Below are 21425 nucleotides of genomic sequence, written 5' to 3'. Positions count from 1 at the left end.
ATGTAAATTGCAAGTCCAGGAATAGGGCAGCTGTAGGGTAGGCTAGATAGATTCAACAGCTTCACATCACCAGGTACCCAGCTCAGGGTGTGTGTCATCATAAGGCTGGTTCCCCATCTGGTCACTGGTGCTACCTACTTCCTTATTCAGAGGGAGAACAAACACCTTTTCACTAATCAGATTAAAATCCTGAGCCTTATTTTGATTAGAGCAACCCCTGTCAGCAGAAATCAATCACAGCTAAGGAAATGGAATTATGCCCAACAGAAAGCCTTAAGAGCTAGAGAGATGTCAGTCATCCCCACCCCCTAAATCTCACGGCAGGAATGACATTTGGGAGATGTTCCATCCTGGCGGAGGGAGTCTAAATTGTATTAACTCATGGTGATCTATGTTTCCCACAACCACTTCAGCTGCTGTTCTGGAGAAAGTTCTAATCAGAGCTACAGAACCATTATTCATACATATGAGTTTATCCTAAGAAAATAAGAAAAGATTTGGTTATAAGGATGTTCACCATAAGGTTATTTACAATGGTGAAAAAATGCAAACAACTTAGATGCCTGACCACAGGAAATTGATTTTTTAAAAAATGATACATCCATACTACAGAATACTATTTTTGTATATATAAATTGATATTCACAACATGTTTTATGAAAGGAATATTACAAAACAGTATTTACAATTCTACTTTTGTGGGAGAAATTTTAGAGTGTGTCTGTATGGCTATTTATACAAGAATCTATCTTTGGAAGCACACAAACACACAAGCTGTGACAGTGCTTATTTGTGGGTAGTAGGACTAAAGTTGATTGTCATTTTCTTTGATTTACCTGGCCCATGTACTAACTATAAAGTTACTATGCAGGAACCTTTGTTTCCTTTGTCCTCTTTAGGCACATAGAATGTTTAGGGGACCATTCTAGTTTTCTCCCCCTCCTCGTCTCCACACCTGCAGATGAAGAAACTGGTCCATCTATTCAGGCTTAGTTTCTTAGTGACCACCAGATGTTACACTTCTAGTCTGTAGAGGTTGGAAGCAACTCAACAGTGTGAGAATCTTGTGATTGCCCAGCTAATGGGATTAAGCTCACCTGTCAGAGCTCTGAGCTCTGCTTGCTCCCTTTTGGTGTTTTATTTCCTCAGTCTTGCTGAATTAACATTTATATTAAATCGCTTGAAATCAAATGGTAGAGATCTTATCTTCACCTTATTGATTGCAATGACCTTCTTACCTGACCGTCAAGTGATTTAACCCATGTCCTAATGTTCCAATTAAAATCACATCAAATAAATGAAATTAGATTTTCCTTTGCATTTGGTGCAAGCGTTCCTTACATAGGCAGCCCTAAGCTATTAGTTTCTTACTTACATAGCACAGTTAGGGTTCTGAGGCATAAAGCGGTATATTAGATGGCATTTCTACTCACTCAATATGTAGTTATGAGCAGCTATTACGTGGAGGGTAAAGAAATGTGTTAGCCTGGCCACCTGCTTTGCAGGGTTGCAGAGGAGTAAAGAGATCACATGTGTTGCAGCCAGTGGTCTCTGATACCGCCGTGTGCAAGGCCCAGCTCTGAGCCAGTGAACACGTGCAGTGATGTCCACAGGTCCCTGCCTCCCTTATTTAAGTACTTTAAAAGAAGTATAAATAAAAAGACAAACATATGCATTTTTATTTCACTGGCAAGAGATGTTCTATTTCACTAGAGACACCAACAAGGACATTATAAAGGAAGTAGCATCAGATCAGGTCCTTTTGTAGACTGTGATTTTATATTTGAAAATTAGTCAGACTTCTCTCAGATGCCTAGTATTTTACAAATTACTTTGAAGAGGCCAGACATAACTTGTGTTTTTCTTAAAATAACCTTGAAAGCTGAATTGTTTAGAGACGTCCAGATAAGGCTGCCAGTGTTGCTCACACAGCACATCCCAACATTTAAACCCTCTGTTTTAGTTGGGATAGTCCTAGCTACTCTAAGTTACTCCCAATATTGCTGAGGTCTATTTTCCTTTTTCCAGTTCTTATAAGAAAGAGAAAAGAACAAGTCCTCTCTATATCTTAGGTATGCCTACTGTTAAGGACTGAATTGTGTCCCCCAAAATTTATATGTTGAAGCCGTAACCCTCAGTAGCTCAGAATGGGGCTGTATTAGGAGATAGGGCCTCTAAAAAAGAGATTAAGGTAAAACAAAGCCATTAGGATGGGCCCTCATCCTATCTGACTGGTGTCCTTTAAATAAGAGGAAATCTGGACCCCAAGAGACACTAGGGGTGCATACACACAGAAGACAGACCATGTGAAGACACAGTGAGAAGGTGGCCATCTATAAGCCAAAGAGGGAGCCCTCATAAGAACCAACCCCGTCAATACCTTGATCTTGTCCAGCCCCCAGACCTGTGAGAAATACATTATTGTGATTTAAGCCACCCAGTCTGTGATATTTTGTTAAGATAGCCCTAGCAATCTAATACACCTACCACCTGAAAGCCTCTATAGAATTCCATGTTTTCATCGGATTTTTTATTGAACACCTACAATGCATCAGACAAAGTGTGTAAAATGATTACTAACATTAAGAAATGGAAATCTTTTGGGGAAATAGAATCTTTAAACATAATCACATAAGAATAATACATGAAAAGTGCCTCAAATGTGGTGCAGAACACCAAGAGCTTCAGAGAGGAAAGTATTGGTTGATACCAGGGTCTCGTGCAAGACTCCCAGGAGACGAGGACTTGGGTAAGGAAGGGCCTGAAGGCTCCATAGATTTTAACAGATGGCCGTATGGACGAAAAGATTCAAAACAGAAGGAAGAGAATGGGATGAAAAGACTGGGGCACATGGAGAAACGAATTAGTCTAAATATCACACTAAATGTAAGAAATGAAATCTGATCACTCGGGGTCTACAGAGTGACTTTAATTAAATTTTATAAGCACGAAGTAAAATGAAATTTGGCTGTAATTGTTTAAGAAGAATGTCCTAAAAAGCTTAGAAAGTTTTATCAAATTTTAGGGATTTTCTTCTGGTGCCGTTTTGAGTAGGTGTCTTAATGTTCAGATTTGCAGATTTCTAATTAGAACAAATGACCTTATCTCCCATCATACCTTACCTCCCAGAGACATTTTTATATCCTGTTGGTTTATTCTCTGAGAAAAGAAAGAAGACATTAAGCCCTTAATATCAGTATTGCTTGAACAGGAAGAGAATCAACAGTTTTCCTATTTTTAACTTTCTAAAAAGTTAACAAAGTTTTAAAGTACATAATTCCTGATTATAAGTAATACCCAATTTCCTCAATTCTAAGATGTACTTTTTTCACATTTCAATGTTTCTGAAAAAAGAAATATCTAAAATTTAACATGCACAATTAATGAGATGGAGTTTTTCCCCTGAAAAGCTATGATTACATTAACAATGCTTTTTTTTTTTTTTTTACATTTGATGGTATCTTAAAACAAAGAAATATGATGATGATAAGAACCACTGGACATCAAGACCCAATTCTGCAGTAGTAATGATCCCTCAGAGGTCTGAATTTCAAGGGAGAGATCAATAAATTTTACCATGACATTGTGGATACTATGAAAGTCGGGCAGTGTCCATATCCACACCTGAATCAGAGGGGAACACTCACAAGGATTCTACGAGGTTCGAATCTCATGGTAATAATATTATCACCATAGCAAGAGGGCAAGAGAAGAGCTTTCTGATGCTTATTAAGTCCAGGAACTTAGCTCATAATCTGATGTCACCCAATGTACACGCTACTACCACACTGACCAGGGAGGGCCCTGACGGAATACCCCAAATGAAGGATCAAGCAGTCCTAACTTTAACTCCAGGCAGAATTTAAATATTCGATGGAAGGCAGTTCTACCTTTACAGGGCTCTGAGTAAGCCCAAAGCCAAGCAATGATGCTTCTAAAGCAGGTGTCTGGGAATAAAAAGTTGCTATGCAAAAGCAAGCCTTTCAAAACTATTCAACCTCAAGGAGATAATGTCAGGTACCTAACAGAGAAATGGGGAGATGAACTGCTTGTTCTCAGTTCAAACTACTCCAGTCACCAATAACAGAATTTAAAACCAGGCGCATGCTCATTTAATCACAAATTAAGGTACAGTTATTATTATCCCCATTATGATAATGAAGAAACAGGGGCTTCTAAAGAGTGAATGACCTGGCCAAGGACACAAAACCAGAAAGTGTTAGAATAGGAATGAGGAGATTTAATCCCCAAACTCTCCTGCCTTCTACATTGCTTTTATAGACAGAAACTTACTGCCCAGGTTAAAAGACAAAAAAAAAAAAAAAAAAATGACAGAGCAAGTCCTAATTCTGAATAACTTACTCATTCAAAAAACATTTAGGTGATTCTATACCATTAAAGGACAACTGTAAAAAGTATTTGAAAAATAAATATTTAATAATAATGTAACCATAATTATAATCTTTATATCTTTGGAGTACCTTTGTCAAAATTCTTTCCCTCGCCTTCAGATTCTAAAAATACTTGTACATTGTACTTCTCTTTACATAGGGCTTAAGCCATTGTACAATATTGAATATTTAATTTAAAATATTTTATCTTATTTAACATATACTTATGTAATATAAATGAAACCTCAAGTTTTCATTTTCTTCAGAATCTGCAAAAGAATGCTGTATGCACACTTTTCAGATAAAAGAGGCTAAAATAATACGATTGGAAGAGATTTAAAGAGAGAAAAAGGACAAAGAGAGAGCGCCAAGGATGGAACAAATCGCCAGGTCTCCAGAGACGCTGCTGAGGGGTCCATAAACCAGCAAATACCACCTGCCTATTATCTAGCTTAGAAAGGGGCGCACCTTTGAAAGCGACAGGATTTAAGTCCAGTATGGCACTTTCGGAAAATGGCATCAAAGGCTGGACTATAAATCTTTCTCATTCTCAAGTCACTGGACATTTAAGAGCAAAGATATTGATGGGCTCTTTCTCTCCTTTTCTTCTTCCTTGTAACAGATGTATGATTCATGGGTTGTCCTTTAGTGGTCTCCATTTTCATCTTATTACTTTTTCTTTGCTTCTGCTTTCTGACAGCTCTGAAAAACAACGTGCTAAATTATTTTGTAGAATGAGCACAGTGAATAATGCAATTAGGTTGAAGTTTAATTAACCAGCTAACCAAATAAGAAAACAGAAGGGAAAGAATTTACTATATTATCAGCATAAATCCTTCGAATCCTAACCGTAATAACAAGAAGACAATCAGAGGCCTGACCCAGCAAAATGTTTGAAGAAAAAAAATTTCTTTGGAAGACGGTTACTAAAGATTTAGAACAATCATTCAGGACAAATACAAGACAGAGGTAAATAGTCAAGCCAATGAGTTGGGAGTTTTTTTGTTGATTTTTTTCCCCCCTTTAATATCTGTACTGCTCAACTCAGCACTTCAATCTCCAAACCCCTGAATTACATTTTTCAGAAAAAGGACAATACATTCTGGCAGTTCGCAGAGGTAGAAAAATGAAACAGCACAAGAGAAAAAACTGACAACACTTAAAGAGGCCCATCTCGGAAGTCACAAGGCTAATTTTCCTTGCTGCAGTAGATCTAAAAGTCCTGATGAGTGCCATACAGGATGTCCACATTTTGTGGTCTCTGTTTTCTTGAAGACTAGCTTCAAAATGAACAAGTTAAAACTCACCCTTTAAGAACACTAACCCATGCCAGAGGAAAACAGATCTTTTGCTTCTGGTGCTCTCTGAACTAAATTACAGTCAGTCTATAGTTGAGAGAGATTACTGGTCTGTTCATTCCCTTTCAGCAAGCTAGCAGGACCAAGGAATGGGCTGGGGCTGCCAGCACTGGCACACCTGGAACCTTTCTATCGCTACGCAGCACTGTTAAGCATAAGGTTCACTCTCCTAAACCACAAGTCCCAGGGAAAAGCTTATTCTTGATCTTCCCAGGACCAAAACCTGGGAAAGGAGCTTCATAAACAGTATATAATCCCCCAGTGGACCAAACTCAGGCCTTCCTATTGGTTCATCAGCATGTATGTTCAGTGTTGAGAATAACAAAAATAAACGGGTATAATCTTTAACTTCAAGGAGCTAGGAGACTGAGACAAGGCAGATGGCACCCTTTCCTTTTCTTCCCTCCAACATTTTTAGGGGAAGAAACTGAATACGAAATTCAATGAGAGAGTGGCAGAACCAGCTTGATTCTAGAACCTGTGCTCTTAATCACCTTGATACTGCATACTCTACTAAAAATTATTCAGCTATGTAAAATATTAAGCACATAGTAGTCACTAACTAAATATTGGCTATTATTAGCTCCACATGACTATTATTCAGAATTTTACTGGGGAAGTTTAAATTTTTCCATATTTAGATTTTGCACTATGGTCCGGGGTATCTTACCAATTAATAAAACACAACAGTCATCTTTATACCATTTTGTGCACATTATATAAATCTCCTTTCCCTCCGGCCATTTTTTAAAAAGTAGGATAATGTTCTGGTAAGTGATGATTTAGCAAATTTAACGAAGCATAACCTCTTTATCGCAAAGTCAGTGAAGCTATGCATGCCTGCATACAAAATTTAAACAAATTTTCTTTGGCTTATCTACCCATAAGAACTAAACACGAACCAGATTTCACTAAAGAATACAGTAAACAGAAACAAAGAAAATATTCATTTGTAATATGAATAACTAAAACTTTCTAGACATAACGTTTTTCAACAGCAATGAACTGATTGAAAATAAAGCAATTGCATTATTTTGCCTTAAAATTAAACTGACCTAGAATTTGCCCTCTAAAATCTAAATTATAGATATTTATGTAACTGATAAAGTAAGCTTTAACCACAAGAGGGCGCCAGCGTCATTCTAGTTCACAACCAAAGGAAACAGGGAAAACCAATTAATGTGAGAGCAGTAATACTTAAGATGCCATATATGCTAAAAAGGCTATTAAAATTATTTTTTCTGTTGTGCAGAAAAATATTTTGCATTGTCAATTTCATTATTTTTTTAAAAAAATCAATACTAAAAGATAACTATTAACAGGAGTTTAGCAATTTTTTTTTTCTGAGAGAAGAAAGTACCATATTCTAAAAGATTTGTGCTTTGAATTAAACTTGATAAAATCTAGTAATAAAAAATACTAGATGGTTTCCCTCAATGAAAACAATGTATTTCTACCAAACAGACTAGCCAGGGCTATTTGAGGACCAACGAAGAGCCCACAATATTTTACTAAAATGCAAATTCACTTTCCATGTATCGTAGGATCACAGAATCAAAGGCTGAACACATTACTAATTCCTGTTTGCAACCAGAAATACACTGCAAATAGTGCAACAATTCCAGACCAGTAGTTTATTAGGTTGTATTCTATTCTTGAAGGTTTCCAAGGAAAAACATTTCATAAGATTCTTCAATATGCCTCTTTAATTAACTTTTAAAATGCCACTTTTACCCTGCATTACTTAGTGGAAATAATTATTTAAAGTAAGTTTGATAAAAAGTATGGAAAAGGCAGTTAAATGAAAGGCAGAATTCAAATGGCTGGAATTTAATGGAAAAAAAATAATTTTCACTGACCAAAAAAATAAACAAATGGGAAAGAATTCTAATACAATCATAAAAACCAAAGAATCGAATACGCTAATACTAATAGAGTTTTTAAATCACAAGTCATATGATAGCTCAAAATTTTTATCTTGATCTAAATTTTCAAGTAATATTAACTCATAGGGAAAGAAATGGTAAAAATGAAAACTTTAGATATTTAAATTGTTAAATGTACCTATTTTTCTAGAAGTCTGAAATAACTTCATTTTCCAATGTGTGGAATTACGCATGCCATTCCATCTGAATGACTCCCCATCCTTACCTGCTATCTATCACATGTTTATATCTGATTTGTCCTGACTTAAACATCATGTCCTTCAATAAAGCCTGAACTCTAATCCCATGAATTATAATTTCATGTGACCCACAGGAGATATAAACTTAGATATAAACTCACTTTCCACTTTATAGTTTGTAAAATTTTAGGCTATCTGACTCATCTTTATATCCTCCCTCCCCCATCTATGCAAATAATACGTAACACTGAAAAGAACAATTAATTTATCACTTTTGGATCCCATAACTAGTATAATTTTGTGGACTGCTCTGTATAAAACCACACAGAGAAAATATTTTTGCTAGTAAGTAAAAGAATTCAACTAACTTGTTAGCTTTCTTAGATGCAGAGATGTTAGGACAAGTACCACGTTTATGATCTAATTCACCACAAATGAAGCAGCCGTCTTTAGGGCCCTCGCAAGAATGATCTGGAAGAGCACAGTGATTGCAAATGCTGCAGTGGATCCAGGCTGGAGAACATAAATTAAGTTTTAGAAGAGGTTCATTAATATAATTTTTCATTTGATTAACCTTTATGATAGGGAAGCATGAATAGTGTTTACTTCAAATATTGTGACTGGTTTGCATAGCTGGTTATAATTTGGCTAAAGAGGCCAAAGTTAAGAGATTAGAATCTCATAAAACAGCTAACTTCTTTCTAATACATGGCAACAAATTTAGCCCTCCTCCAATGAGTCATGATCTTAGAGCCACTGACACACTGGGGGCTAGCTGGGTGACACAAAGCACGATTAAAATAAGCCAAACCGAATGCCACACTGAAACATGTTAGCAGTCATGCCTCTCTATGAAGGAGAAAACGTACATTTTGGTAGTTGTAAAAATTAAAAACCAAGCAAATCGATGCAGGTCTCTATATTATTATTTTCTTTTGTAAATACAGTTAAATTAAAATCCTACTAAAATGAAAAAAAAATCAAATGTTTTCATAGGCTCTCAAATATTAAGTCTGAATACTTACAAGGCTTTACACACTTTTTACAGAGAAAGCAATGGTTCCATTTCCTGCCATCCTACAAAAACAATTTTTAAATTATGTTTAATTTGTCATTAAAAATCAAGTCCCACAATTAAAAATTAAAATGTCTTATTAAAATCTGTATAAATTATTAATTCCTTATTTCTCACTTTCCTAGGCTTCGAAATTACATACTTTGATTTTAATTTATACTTTTCTCCACTCAAATCAATGACCTCTTGGTGGGCCCCAATTTCCTTAACTCTAAAACTAGGGGATTTTTCTAAATGATCTTGAAAGGCCATTCCAGGTAGAGCAAAGCAATCTGCATAAAGAAGGGCTCAATGAAAATTTCAAGAGAATTAATGATTTATCATTTTTATGTGTCTAGCTGGCACAACCCTTAATAAAATTCATATTTGAGCATTTCATGTAATTTAGAAAGATAGAAATTATAGGTTACTACTGGGGTAATTTTAAAACTGTGAAGTAAAACATAGGGAAAAACGCATGAAACACATCAGTAAACACTGACGCGGCCCACAGGTCAGGAAAGAGTACCACCGGCCCCGGACGCTGCCCACGTGCCCCTTGCCAAGCCAGTCCTCCTCCTGCCCAGCTTCGTGACACCTGTTTAAGTTTTGTGATGGTCACTTCCTTGTTTATTTTTACCACTATGTGTGCATCTCTAAAAAATAAAATTTCGTCTTCCTCATTTTGAACTTTATGATCTGGACATCATTTTTTAAAATGAAGACTATATAGATAATTTCTAACTGAACTAAAAATATATGTAATCTGATGGGTTACCATAATTAAAAACTAGTATAAACCAGTAATGAAATTATAAAGTTATGAAAAATGTACTTTCTAATAGTTATAAAAATATACCCTTTCTCTTTGAAGAATAACATGTGCTTATCAGCCAAACATTTCTTTCTGACTAGATGTAGTTAAAATGACAGAGCAACTTTAATGGTGATTCCACCGTCCTACACACAGAGGAGGTGTGTCCCGGGCAGCCCTTCCTCATCCCTAGAAAGCAAAGAGGACCTGCTGCGAGCTAGGGCTACTGCGAGCAGTGAATGACTTCATGGGCAGCTCTTTCAACAGGGCCTGGCACATAAAAAATGTACAGGACATGTTATTAATTATAGTTTCTTCAGAACGGTGATGGTATCTCATCGTTCAACACCTTATTCGAAACATTGTAATTCCGCCCTCCACAAAATTCAATGCTTTATTGAAATACTAGTAATTTCAGCAGTCATATATATTTTATATAGCAGTACTATATAAAAATGAATTCAAATAATTATTAATGATGATGAAGCTAACTGTGTTACATGCCATTGAGTTGGCTCTGCTCCTGGCGAGCCCATGAATGAGTGACATCCACAATGTCCTGTCCTCAACAGCCCTGCTCAGCTCCTGTGGACTCCTGCCTACGGCTTCTTTTACGGAGTTAATCTCTCTCATACGTGGTCTTCCTCTTTTCCTGCTGCCTTCTCATTTCCCTTAGAATGATTGTTTTTTCCAAAGAATCCTGTCTTCTTATGATGTGCCCAAAGTAAGACAGCTTCGATTTTGTCATTTTGTGTTTAGTGATGTTTCAGGCTTAATTTACCAGAGGACCCATTTGTTTACCAAGGTATTTTTAAAAGTCTGTTGTACTCTACGATTAGAAATAAACTACTATACCAAAGTATAATAAATGATAATATATTAAGACAAATATCAACAAAATAACATTAAATGAATATAATGAAACCAGTAAACTAAAATAAATGACATATTTGAATAAAAAATGTATTTTAAAGAAACCTATACCTTGGATGTGCAAGAATTACAGTGCTCACAGTGTTGATTCTCTAGAGAAACGTATCGCTGACACAGAGGGCAAAATCTGAGGAGGAAAGACAGACTTGGAGAAATCAGCTGCATATACTTATTGAGATTCGCAGAGTAGATCAAAATTTTTGAAGCACTCATTACAAAAACTGGATGTAATCCAAATTCAATTCAATATAAAATTATGGGCCAAAGTTAAAAGTAACAGAAGAACTACATGAGTCAATATTAAAAAGCATTTTAATGTTAGATATATGGAACTTTATTTTCAGTGACCTGTGTATTTCGAGGTCCCACTGTAATCTTACCTGTACCCTTCTTCGACAGGAAGGATTATTTTGTTGGGTGGAATATTGGTGAAAATACGCACCGGAGACTGTTTTCGACCTGTCTTTCCATGTTTATAAAGTGCATGATTATCATAATCCACCTGGAAAGTTTTAAAAAATTTTAAAAGAAAGTTTAATCAAAGGAGTCAACATTCAATAAAATTCTTTAACCAATAACTGAATGACCCGATACCAAGATACAAATTAAACTGAAGTATTTAATAAGAAAGTCTTAAAAGCAAAAGTTTACTTATTAATCAATAGCCTCAGAAAGGCCTCTACAACAGTAAAATTTCATTATAAAAAACAGTCAATTTTTTTTATAACAAATACACATTGCTTGGTACTAAGAACAACTCTAATCTTTTATCCAATACAATAGACTTTACAAGAAAGGCTATTATGTAATTAGATTTAGCTCTGACATTAAAAAATTTCACCTTTAAAGACATGCGCCAGCTTGGTTGCGGCTTTTCATTCTGTCTGTGTGAAATTCACTACGCGCCTGTTTTCAGCTTACCAAACATCAGTACGGACTCAGTTCGGCCTTCCGCCAGTCACTATTTGACAGAGCACAGGTTTGGAGGCCAGACAGTGGCTGTGCCCCTCACTTGTTATGTGACCTTACGCCAGTATGCATGATTTTCAATTGGAAAAGGAGGTTACCTTAGAGTTTCTGTGAAGGTTAAATGAGGTAATATATGCAAACACTGAGTTTAGGGCCTGGCATGTGGTAGAGGTAGATGGACAGATGGAACTGAAGAGAGTGACTCATAGCTACAGTTCTTCTCCCCACAATGACTATTTCAAACATTTACCTCTCTCTCAAGATCCCTAACTCAACTTTCAGTTTCAGCAGATTATCTTGAAAGTAAACTGAAGCTAAGAAGCATGATTTCTTTGGCTTCTTGCTCCTGTCGCCTCCCTCAACCTCTCTATTATCCATACACTTTTTCAACTTGGTTTTAAACCTATTATGAATTCACCTGGCCACTTAGTCCATCTTTCTTTAGATCAGTAATTTTCAAAGTGTGGTGTCAGCATCAGCAACATCATCTCCTGGGATTTTGCTAGAAATGCAAGTTATCGCCCACCTAAGGCCTAATATAGCAGAAACTTAATAAGCCCCCCTGGCACACTGAAATTTGAGAACCAGTGTTTTAGCTTATCCACAAGAATACCATGAGATTTTTATGAAGTCAATACAGGTAGAGCCCAATTTTCAATAGGTTGTAATTAATTGTCTAGATTCTAAACAAGAACACACTTAAGAAGTGACAACAGAACTGGCTCGCATGCTAGCAAGCCACAAAAATGTAAGGAACTGAAGACAATGGAAAGGGGTCCTTTCATGGGAGACTCCTAGGCTCTCTCCATGGCCCTCCCAATGCCTCCTAGATTTATAGGTGGACAAATTCAGGAAGACTGATTAACGAGTTCCGGCAGTGGAGAAAAAAAAAGTATGGGATCAGGAGACCCAGCTAAACAAGGGACCGTGTGAAAAAACCTTCGGGGGTTCTGTTAACTGTCCGTATGGCGAGTCCACAGTCTAGCATAACTGAAAAAGCTGGCACAGGCTCACAGCTGGCCGACACAGAAGTGTAATACCGAAACAAGGAAAGGATGAGATCAGATCACGTCTGAAGCCCTGCATTCAGACCACATTTTAAGAGGAGACATTAATAAAACCAGTTAATTTCCACTGAAAGTAATGGAAATGAATAGGATTTAGAGTTTAACATATGGGTGGTGTTTATTTCAGAAAAAAGAAGACTGGGAGGATCTGATAGCTATTTTATAACTGAAGGGGTGTCATGTGAAATAGAAATTAGACTTATCCTTTATTGCTTTGGAGAACAGAAGCAGGACCAATGGATAGAAGTTAATAGGGAGCATATTTTATCTCCATACGAGAAAATTTTCTAACGATTAGTGCTATTAAATAAATTGAGTTGCCTTGTTAGGCTCTAGGACTTTGCTCACAAAGCAGTCAAGTGAGGCTAGATGACTTCTTGTCATGAATTTAGTGGAGAGGATTATTACACTGGGAAGTTAGCCTATATTCACCTCTGTTTCTTTCCAACTTTAAAATTCTATGAATATGTCACCTATTAGAGGCTAAGATACAAAAGTAGATTTTACTTCAAAATCATCTTAAAATAGTACTTTAAATAGTTTTCTTTTAAAATGACTTAAATTCATCATTTTTCTCCATTTCACTCCTCTACGGACTCAATAAATATATGGCACCTTATTAAATTCAACAAAGATATTCTGAACATTCATGAGCATCATAAGAAAAAAAAGTCTTCCCAAGAACCTTAAGAAGATTTTTCAAATGTTAGAAAAGAGTATAAGATTTCTAGCAAATGGAATATTCCATGCAATATAAGAGATAGCAGATGGAAGGGAGGGAAAAAAAGAACAATTTCTTTATGGTTACCCAAGGAATCAGAAAATGTATGTGTCAGGAAGGTGGTTGATTGCTTGATTTTGCATAACCTAATTGAGATTATTATTATTTTTAAATGCGGGTTTGTTGTGCTAATTAACTATAAACATATGGTATGTAAAATGCATGCTGCTGGGGTAAATTAATGTACCTCTAACATACATCCATATTTCATAGCTTCATCCACACAAATAAACCTCCTATGGAACCGTTGTAAAGCAAACACAATTTTGCAAATTGCATATCACTAGTGGTAGAGCTGATACACCATTTTCCCATCATTATCCCTGACATTTCGCTCACAATGATGATGAGAGGCATTCTCAAATAGAAAATTTCTCCCATGGAACTGATTAATGTGATGAAGTACTGTATAGAAATGAGGGAAAGCACAAAATCTCTGTACTTCCTAACTTTTAATTTTATCTCTCCGCAAATTTCTTCTGTAACATGAAACTGAAACTAGTTATACGGAAACCAAGACGTTCGAGTCAACAAACATGTATTTTGCACCTACTATGTTCCAGACACCATGCCAGAAAACAAAGGTTAAGTAAAAGAGTACTTGTATTTTCATAACTCCCTAAGGATTATGTTTAATTTCAGTATATTCAAAAGATCCCAAGTGAACTCTTCAGCTCCATCAACCAATTTCTATCACAATAGGTTTTTTAGTTGTAGTCTCCATACCCCATGTAATCTCTTACATTACTGTAAATATGCTACCATGAACTATATATATTATATATAATTATATATGTAATATATATTATGTATTATATATTATAATTATGTATTATATAATTATATATGTATAATATATATTATATATTATTCTCCTTGTCACTCCAAACCTATTGAATTGTTTTACATTTATTATATACTGAGTTTTAAGTATTTCAGTTGCCATCTTTTAATTCACAATCATTGGAAATTGCTGTCAAAATATCTTGATTTCTGAACAGGAAACTAGCCTTGAAAAACAGTTTTCTATACAGGATGATTTTTTGAAACATATCTTAAAAAAAAAAAAAAAAAAAAAAAAAAGCAAAGAACTCAACCTTTAACACTCCAGACAAACGTCTCAGATGAATTAGAAACAAGATCATATATATTTAAGGTAGAAGTGAGATGATCTAGCTGAAATATGGTAAACACAAGACTTGAATGCCATCACTCCCTGACCCTGACCCTGTGAAGGCCATCACTAATCAGGCACACTGCTCTCTGCCACTGAGCCTGAGTATTCTCAACAAATTCTCCAGAAAGTCACTACCAATTTATCAGGCTTAGCGCTGAAAGTGAAATTTATCTGCCATCCCTTTTCTGGTTCAATCATTTTATTTTACTGGTAAGGAAACAGAGACCTAGAAAGATAAAGTGACTTCCCCTAAGATTAAATAGCCTCTAAAAGGCAGTGTAGAACTCAAACTTCTGACTCTAAATCAGAATTTCTTTTCATTATCACATCTTTCCTTTCTAATCTACCGTTAATAAAACTCTTGGATTTCTAGGTCTTTGAAAAATATTTTATTCTGCACTACTCAAGGGCTTTAACACACAAGAGTCTACACCGTTTATATTTTATGAAGATTTTGCAGCACTTCCACCTTGCTTGTACCTGAAAAGTATTTCAAAAAGAGATTCACTGGCTATTTTTTTTTTTTTAAACTGCATTATAATCTAGGGGCTTATCACCATCTTAGGCCATGTCAAGAAAGAAGACTTAATCAAGGTCTATGAGAAAAGAGCTGTGAAGGAGTAGAACAGACTTTCAAATTTTTATTTGATGAATGCTTATATAAAAGTTACCTCAAAGTGAGGTTAAAGTAACAAAAGAAAGAAAAAAAAGCAAAAGGATAATAAGTCCAGAGAAATTTTTTTTAAACTGAAAAACCATCGAAGGGGAGGTACAACAAATAAGGTTAATAAATACACAAGGAGATACGGTAAAGTCAATTTCTCCAACTGAATTTGTCACGGGCAGTAGTGTTTTTATCTTCCTTAAGAGTCATGAAAAACAAGTTTTTTTGTTTCATAGATTTTTTCCTAATTTTTCTTTTCAAAAGTTGGCTTTCTCTTTATTGAAATGACTACTTTTCACCCTGTCCAATAAACATGACCTAATTAGAGCCTTTTCACCAATACATTGAATTACATAATTATTTCCAATAAGCTTGGACCTTGGAACTATTTCTCAAAACTAAAACTCCAGTATTTCCAAAAGTTCCTTCCTAGTAATACAGGCTGTCTAATCAAATGGTAATTGGCTACTCTACATTAACCTTTCTCATCTGCTTTATTCTGGATCTGCCTTTGCCTCCTCACTATTTCAAACACTTGTCCACAGTGAAAACTAATCTCTAAATGTAGACGAAACAGTTTTCTGAGGGACTTTGTATTTTGCAATTTTAATGTCTCAGATACCGTACAAAAAAAGGACCTGAAGAGAGTTTTACCTCCACCCCGAGACTATCGGAAAGATGGCAATATAGTGATGGTTACGACAATACTGATAGCAATAACGTAGACTCTATACTTGCTGTGTGTCAGGGCCTAGGCTAAGCCTTTTTAATGAATTATCTCATATAATTCTTAAAACCTTATGAGGCAGATATATTATAACTATGCTCATATAACAGGCAAGATGAGCTTCAGGGAGTTAGATAAAATGTGCCTAGCTAGAATATGATAGAACCAGGATTAAAACTCAGTTCCTTTTCAAATCCAGAGTTCATGCTCTTTTTCATTCAATTATTGATTCAACGTGTAGGGCACCTACTCTGTACCAAGCATTGTACCAGGTGATCATTCACTGTCAAAAGCAGCAGGTGTTCCTGGAAACTGGAACTAGTTTACTTAGGTAACAGCCTTGGGTATGGCAACTAACTCTGCATTGCTAATGTCAATCCTAGAAGCATCCCTCAGACAAGAAACAGAAAACTGGGTACCCTAAAAAGGAAAGTAAACCAGCTTTAAGAATAATTATGATATGGATTTTACCTAAAGCAGAGTTCAAAATGTCAAGGTTAAAATACTTTTGGAAAGGAACCTATTAATATAGTCGATAGTCATAAAAATGTGTCCGTTAAATTTGATCATGTAATTTTTAGAATTCTATTTTAGTTTTGGGAATTTATGTCAAGATATGAAAAAAAATCATATGAATAAAAGATGTTTACGGCAGGGTTATTTGTAGTACCATAAAGGCAGAAACAACCTATAAGTACAAAAAAACAGAGAAATGATAACATAGCCTATTAATGAAATAATTAGGAAAATTAGAACCAAGTGCTAACTTGGATCTACTAGTGAATACATTTACAGTTCTAGGGATGAAAAGCCTTCACCAGAGGCTAATCAATTGCTCAGAAAACTCAAATAGAAAATTATAATTACAAAAGAGGAAGTAGTGCCCACCTGGCGACCCCATGTGGTAACAGAGACAACAGGGTTAGCTTCATCATCCAAGGAAATAAATACAGGAAAGTGGACATTAAAACAGAAGAACAAGCTGAGGGGCAGGGTGGAGCCACCATGGCCTCCAGTGTCTCTTCTCACCACAGAGCCTTGGACGGAGACGTGAAGGAGGGCTAGTCAACTCCGCCCTGCACCAGCACACGCATGCTCACACACGAACTTCAACATTTCTCCCTCTCTGATGTCCCCCAAGCTTGAGCAACCTCTCTCTCCTTAGAACTCCTGGCACCCTGAGTTGCACAATGAAGTGTACATGGCAACGCACCAACCGGAAAAAGCGATTTACTTCTCTACAACCTCTGAACAGAGAAAACCCAAGTGAACGATGCTGCTGCTGGGTGCTTCGGAATCTTCTAGTGACACCTGCACCTCAGAATCACCCGGGAAGCCAGGTGAAATGTCTTTTCCTGGGGCTTTACCTTCTGATTTTGATTTAGCTGGTTTACTTCTGTACCTTAATAAGCACCCTAGGGATCACAGACATGTTAGATACCACTGGACTAAGCTACATAAGGTATACTTTCAGTGTTTAATACAGCTTATAGTATTTCATTTACTAAAATCGATGGACAGTTTCATCAGATTATTTAAACTAAATATCCATTCCCCGGCCATGCCAGAAGACAGAATATTTACTATACCTGATAATCCAGCATGCAGAAGCTTGGAAAAAACTGACAAATTCGGGATTCAAAAAAATAGGGGAAAATCCAGAAAATGGGTAGTTCTTTTTGATTGTTATCTAATGGATCACAAAAAAAGGAGAAAAGAAAATAAGAAATTGATATTAAAGAAAATATAAAACAGCTATAATGAAAACTCTAGTTTCAAGAGAAACTGTAATCATTCAATACATTTAAATCATACAAAAGGAAAGAGTGTTTACCACAGTGACATTTACAGCCTTACCTTTTCTGACAGCAATGAGAATATTCTTTTATATCCAAACACAGATAAAAAGGTACATAAATGCATATTTACATACATATTGCTATAGTGTATGTAAAAGCAAAGACATTAACAAAAAAGTGGGAAATAAAATTAATTTTTATGAGAGGCAGGGAATATAGCTATTATTTACAGAGAGCCTTGTATAGGCTGAGCACGATGCTGGGTACTTTCTATAAACTATCTCCTTTTAATAACCTCTAGAGTTAGATATGAATAGTCCCATTTTACAGAAGGGAAAAGCGAAGCTGCGCGATTTAAGTAACTGGTTCAAGCTCACGCAGCTGAGAAGAGGCAGAACCGGAATCAAGCCCACAGAGCTTTCTATCACTTCCCAATCACACACTTCATCCACTCTGATAAGTGAGTTAGGAGCAGAAAATAAGTGGAATATTTAATTAACACTACGAGTCATGTTTCAGATTCCGTTTGCATTCTGTCCCCAAAGCACACTATTTATGTAGTACTATTAATGGAGAAGCTCTATCCCAAATTCCCAAACTCTTATGATTTATCAACTTGCAAGCTGGAAACTAAAAAAATGATTGTACAGACTAACAAGATAATTATATGAAATACGCTGAAGTCCTCAGCCACTTTAAACTGTGGAATAACCCTCAGCCATTAACCCGCGTCCAGGACCGGGAATCTATTTCACTGGAAACCACAGTTAGGACACTGGATGTCTCTCTGTCCCACTAAATCTTGGCCCCGTTTAGAGCTCTGGGGCAGAAGTTGGGTGCCCTCTTAGAGAAGTGGGCAGGACTTAAGGAACAGGGACTGTAAGGTCAGCGAGGCAGAGATGTGTGTCTGTCTTGTACACTACTACCCTGGTCCCAGCACCTAAACAGTACCTGGTACACAGGAGCCATTCAGTAAATACTTATTAAATAAGTGACAACTCACTGCTGTTCTTCATAACGTCCTTTACTCCCACCAAAAAAAATATGTATATGTATATATATTTTATCTATAAGCCATTTTCAAAACACATGATTAAGATAATATAAAGTATGTCACGATGATAGCTTGACACGTTATTGAATAAGCCTGTTTTTTTTGTTTGTTTGTTTGTTTTTTAAAGACAAGAACCCAAAGCAAATATATTTTATCAATGCTCTGGTTCATTGAGATCACTAACATCTGACAGGAAGTAAATATATAGATACATATTTATTTTGCAGTAAGTAATAAATTACACACCTTGGCTTTGACCTTCTTTCCACATAGCAATTAACTTCTTGAATGTAACAGCCAGAGGTTCAACCAAGCCACCAAAAGGAGGATCTGTCACCATAATGACTCCTTCACCTTTATCTTCCTGTAAAAATGTTCTGCATATTTCAAGGGCAGCCTGAAATAAATAAGAATTCATTTCTAAATTAGGACTAGAGTGAGGCACTTCGTCCTATGTGGAGGAAAATGCATGAGGCTCAGTCTCACCCTTCTTACTAAAACTTTACCCATCCTGCCATCCCAGAGTCCCTCACTGACATCCTGAAGCCTTTCTCATTCAGCCCTTACAAGATTTTTATCTTTGCGTTCCTTGATAAGGAGGTTTTTAAAACTGCAAATTCAAATACAATCACTATCAAAGGACTACACATTTCAAATGGTTAAATTAAAAAACTAAATTTAGTAACCTAAAAGAGAGAAACTCATTACCCATGAAGACTATCTAAAATGCTAAATTCAATTCGACAAACAGAAGCAGAGACTGTGCTAAACACTAGAGACACAAAGATGAGTAAGGCATTTTTTTCCTATCTGGTTTATCCACTGCCATGAGTTCAGTTTAACGAGAGCTACAAATTACCAGTTAAACATGTTTTTGAGTACCAGGTAAATGATGGACATATGTGAACATGTAGGTAAGTAAATAAATGAAAGCTGACAAATAACAAAGCTTATCCAGGCCATGAAACAATGCTATTAACATATTTTCCCAACAACGTGGTTGAAGTGTTTTAAATAATTGCAAAGTTAACATCGACTACTGTCTAAGATATTTGTCATTTTTTGCTTTGGGAGAAGTTAATAAGAGATATATCTGTAATACTAACTCTAGTCATCTGACTTTATAGTAGTTTTCAAATACATATTTACCTATAAAAGCAAATTGACACTCATAATATACAAAATGGAATAAGATTTTAAAGTTTAATGGTATTTTGAACTTTAATAAACCTATATGGACTTTATAATAAAATATATATTGTTCTACCACTAAATCAACTTAGAAGACACAACTGATGGGAGAAAAAAGCATAACATCTAATCCCTTTTCGCTTGGAAAGTCTTTATTAACTTCCTACTGGAACTCCTACAGCAAAGGATAGTATGTCAAGAAGGTTAATCATTTTTCAAGTGCTGCCTGGTACTTTCTTAACCTGCCTACAAGAACAAGGACCAAAAGGTACAGATGATGTTATTGAAAAACTTTCAAATTCTTTAGAGTTCAAAGCAGAAAAAAGAAAATAAACAAGTAAGCAATGCCTAAGAATAAACACTTAACCAAATTTAAAAAACATTAAAGAATCAATGGCGTAAAGTCCCATCATCATTTCAGTCATCACTAAAAACACGCTTGGCATTTTAAATAGCCACGTTCTATACATACTTTAACCCCCTTTACCATTAAGGCATATGACATTTTTGTCATCCAAAAGGCTCTATTATTTGCTATGAAAAAATCCTGTGTGGGAAACTCCTGCTTTTCAGCCCAGCAGACCGTAAAGGGCTTATGTGCAGTGACAGAGACGTATAAGCTCAAGGCAGCACCCTGCACACCTTCCCAGGCTCCGAGGAGACAAATACTCAGTGATTGACTAGCAGATGGTAATCTCTACTGAAAACCCTGACTCAGGAAGTAGAAAAAGGGCTGATAATAAAATCATTAAAACAATAGTTTTCTGTAGATCAATCTCTACAGTTGCAGTGCTATTTAGAGGCTGCTCCTAAAATATAGAGAGGGGACAGCCAAGCTAGATGACTGTTTCCTGATGGGAAAGGTAAGTGGAGCTCAGGCTTGGCAGCTTATTCCAACCCTTATTCTAGAAACTTATAAGGTAATTCTATAAATTTCCAATAAAAGTTACTTAGAGTTTCCTAGAAAAAAGGTTGACTGCATGTTACTTTCTTAACATATATGAAATTGCTAGCCAACTATTAGCGATTTAAATGTAATTTTATACTTATCTTTTCATTACTATTCAAAATAAGAAGCAAAATCATGGTACGGTATTAAAATCACATAACTAGACCCGGACCCACTACTGCAGCACCAAGCAGAAATACAACTCAGTTACTCCTTGTCTACATCACCAGCTCAGATGGCACCCCTGAGCTCAAGGCCCCACAGGTTCAAGAGGCCACGGTGGACACTTCCACCTCTACATTCCAACCCACAAAAAACATTTCCAAACCTCACTTCCAAACTTCCCTACCCTCTGTTTCGAAGGATGAAATA

At 36.0% G+C, this 21425-nt stretch overlaps 1 protein-coding gene across 5 annotated transcripts in view; it reads right to left on the bottom strand.

The window, feature by feature from the left end:
* Positions 1-2908: 2908 nt before the first annotated feature.
* ZCCHC4 (zinc finger CCHC-type containing 4) overlaps positions 2909-21425 on the bottom strand; it is a 39603-nt gene continuing 21086 nt past the window's right edge. For 4 of the 5 annotated variants that reach the window (XM_016154808.2, XM_016154804.2, XM_016154805.2 and 1 more), the window contains 7 exons: positions 19160-19310; positions 17650-17750; positions 11056-11177; positions 10727-10802; positions 8900-8951; positions 8243-8387; positions 2909-5093 (listed from right to left, as the gene is read on the bottom strand). In XM_016154808.2, coding sequence (XP_016010294.2) covers positions 4958-5093; positions 8243-8387; positions 8900-8951; positions 10727-10802; positions 11056-11177; positions 17650-17750; positions 19160-19310 — 783 coding nt within the window. In that variant the 3' untranslated portion in view covers positions 2909-4957. The remainder of the gene's footprint in view (positions 5094-8242; positions 8388-8899; positions 8952-10726; positions 10803-11055; positions 11178-17649; positions 17751-19159; positions 19311-21425) is intronic. The other variant, XM_016154807.2, reaches the window with a different exon arrangement.

The sequence above is a fragment of the Rousettus aegyptiacus genome, unplaced genomic scaffold, assembly GCF_014176215.1.
Source record: "Rousettus aegyptiacus isolate mRouAeg1 unplaced genomic scaffold, mRouAeg1.p scaffold_m13_p_10, whole genome shotgun sequence".
Lineage (NCBI taxonomy): Eukaryota > Metazoa > Chordata > Mammalia > Chiroptera > Pteropodidae > Rousettus > Rousettus aegyptiacus.
This window is presented reverse-complemented; position numbering and strand designations above follow the sequence as displayed.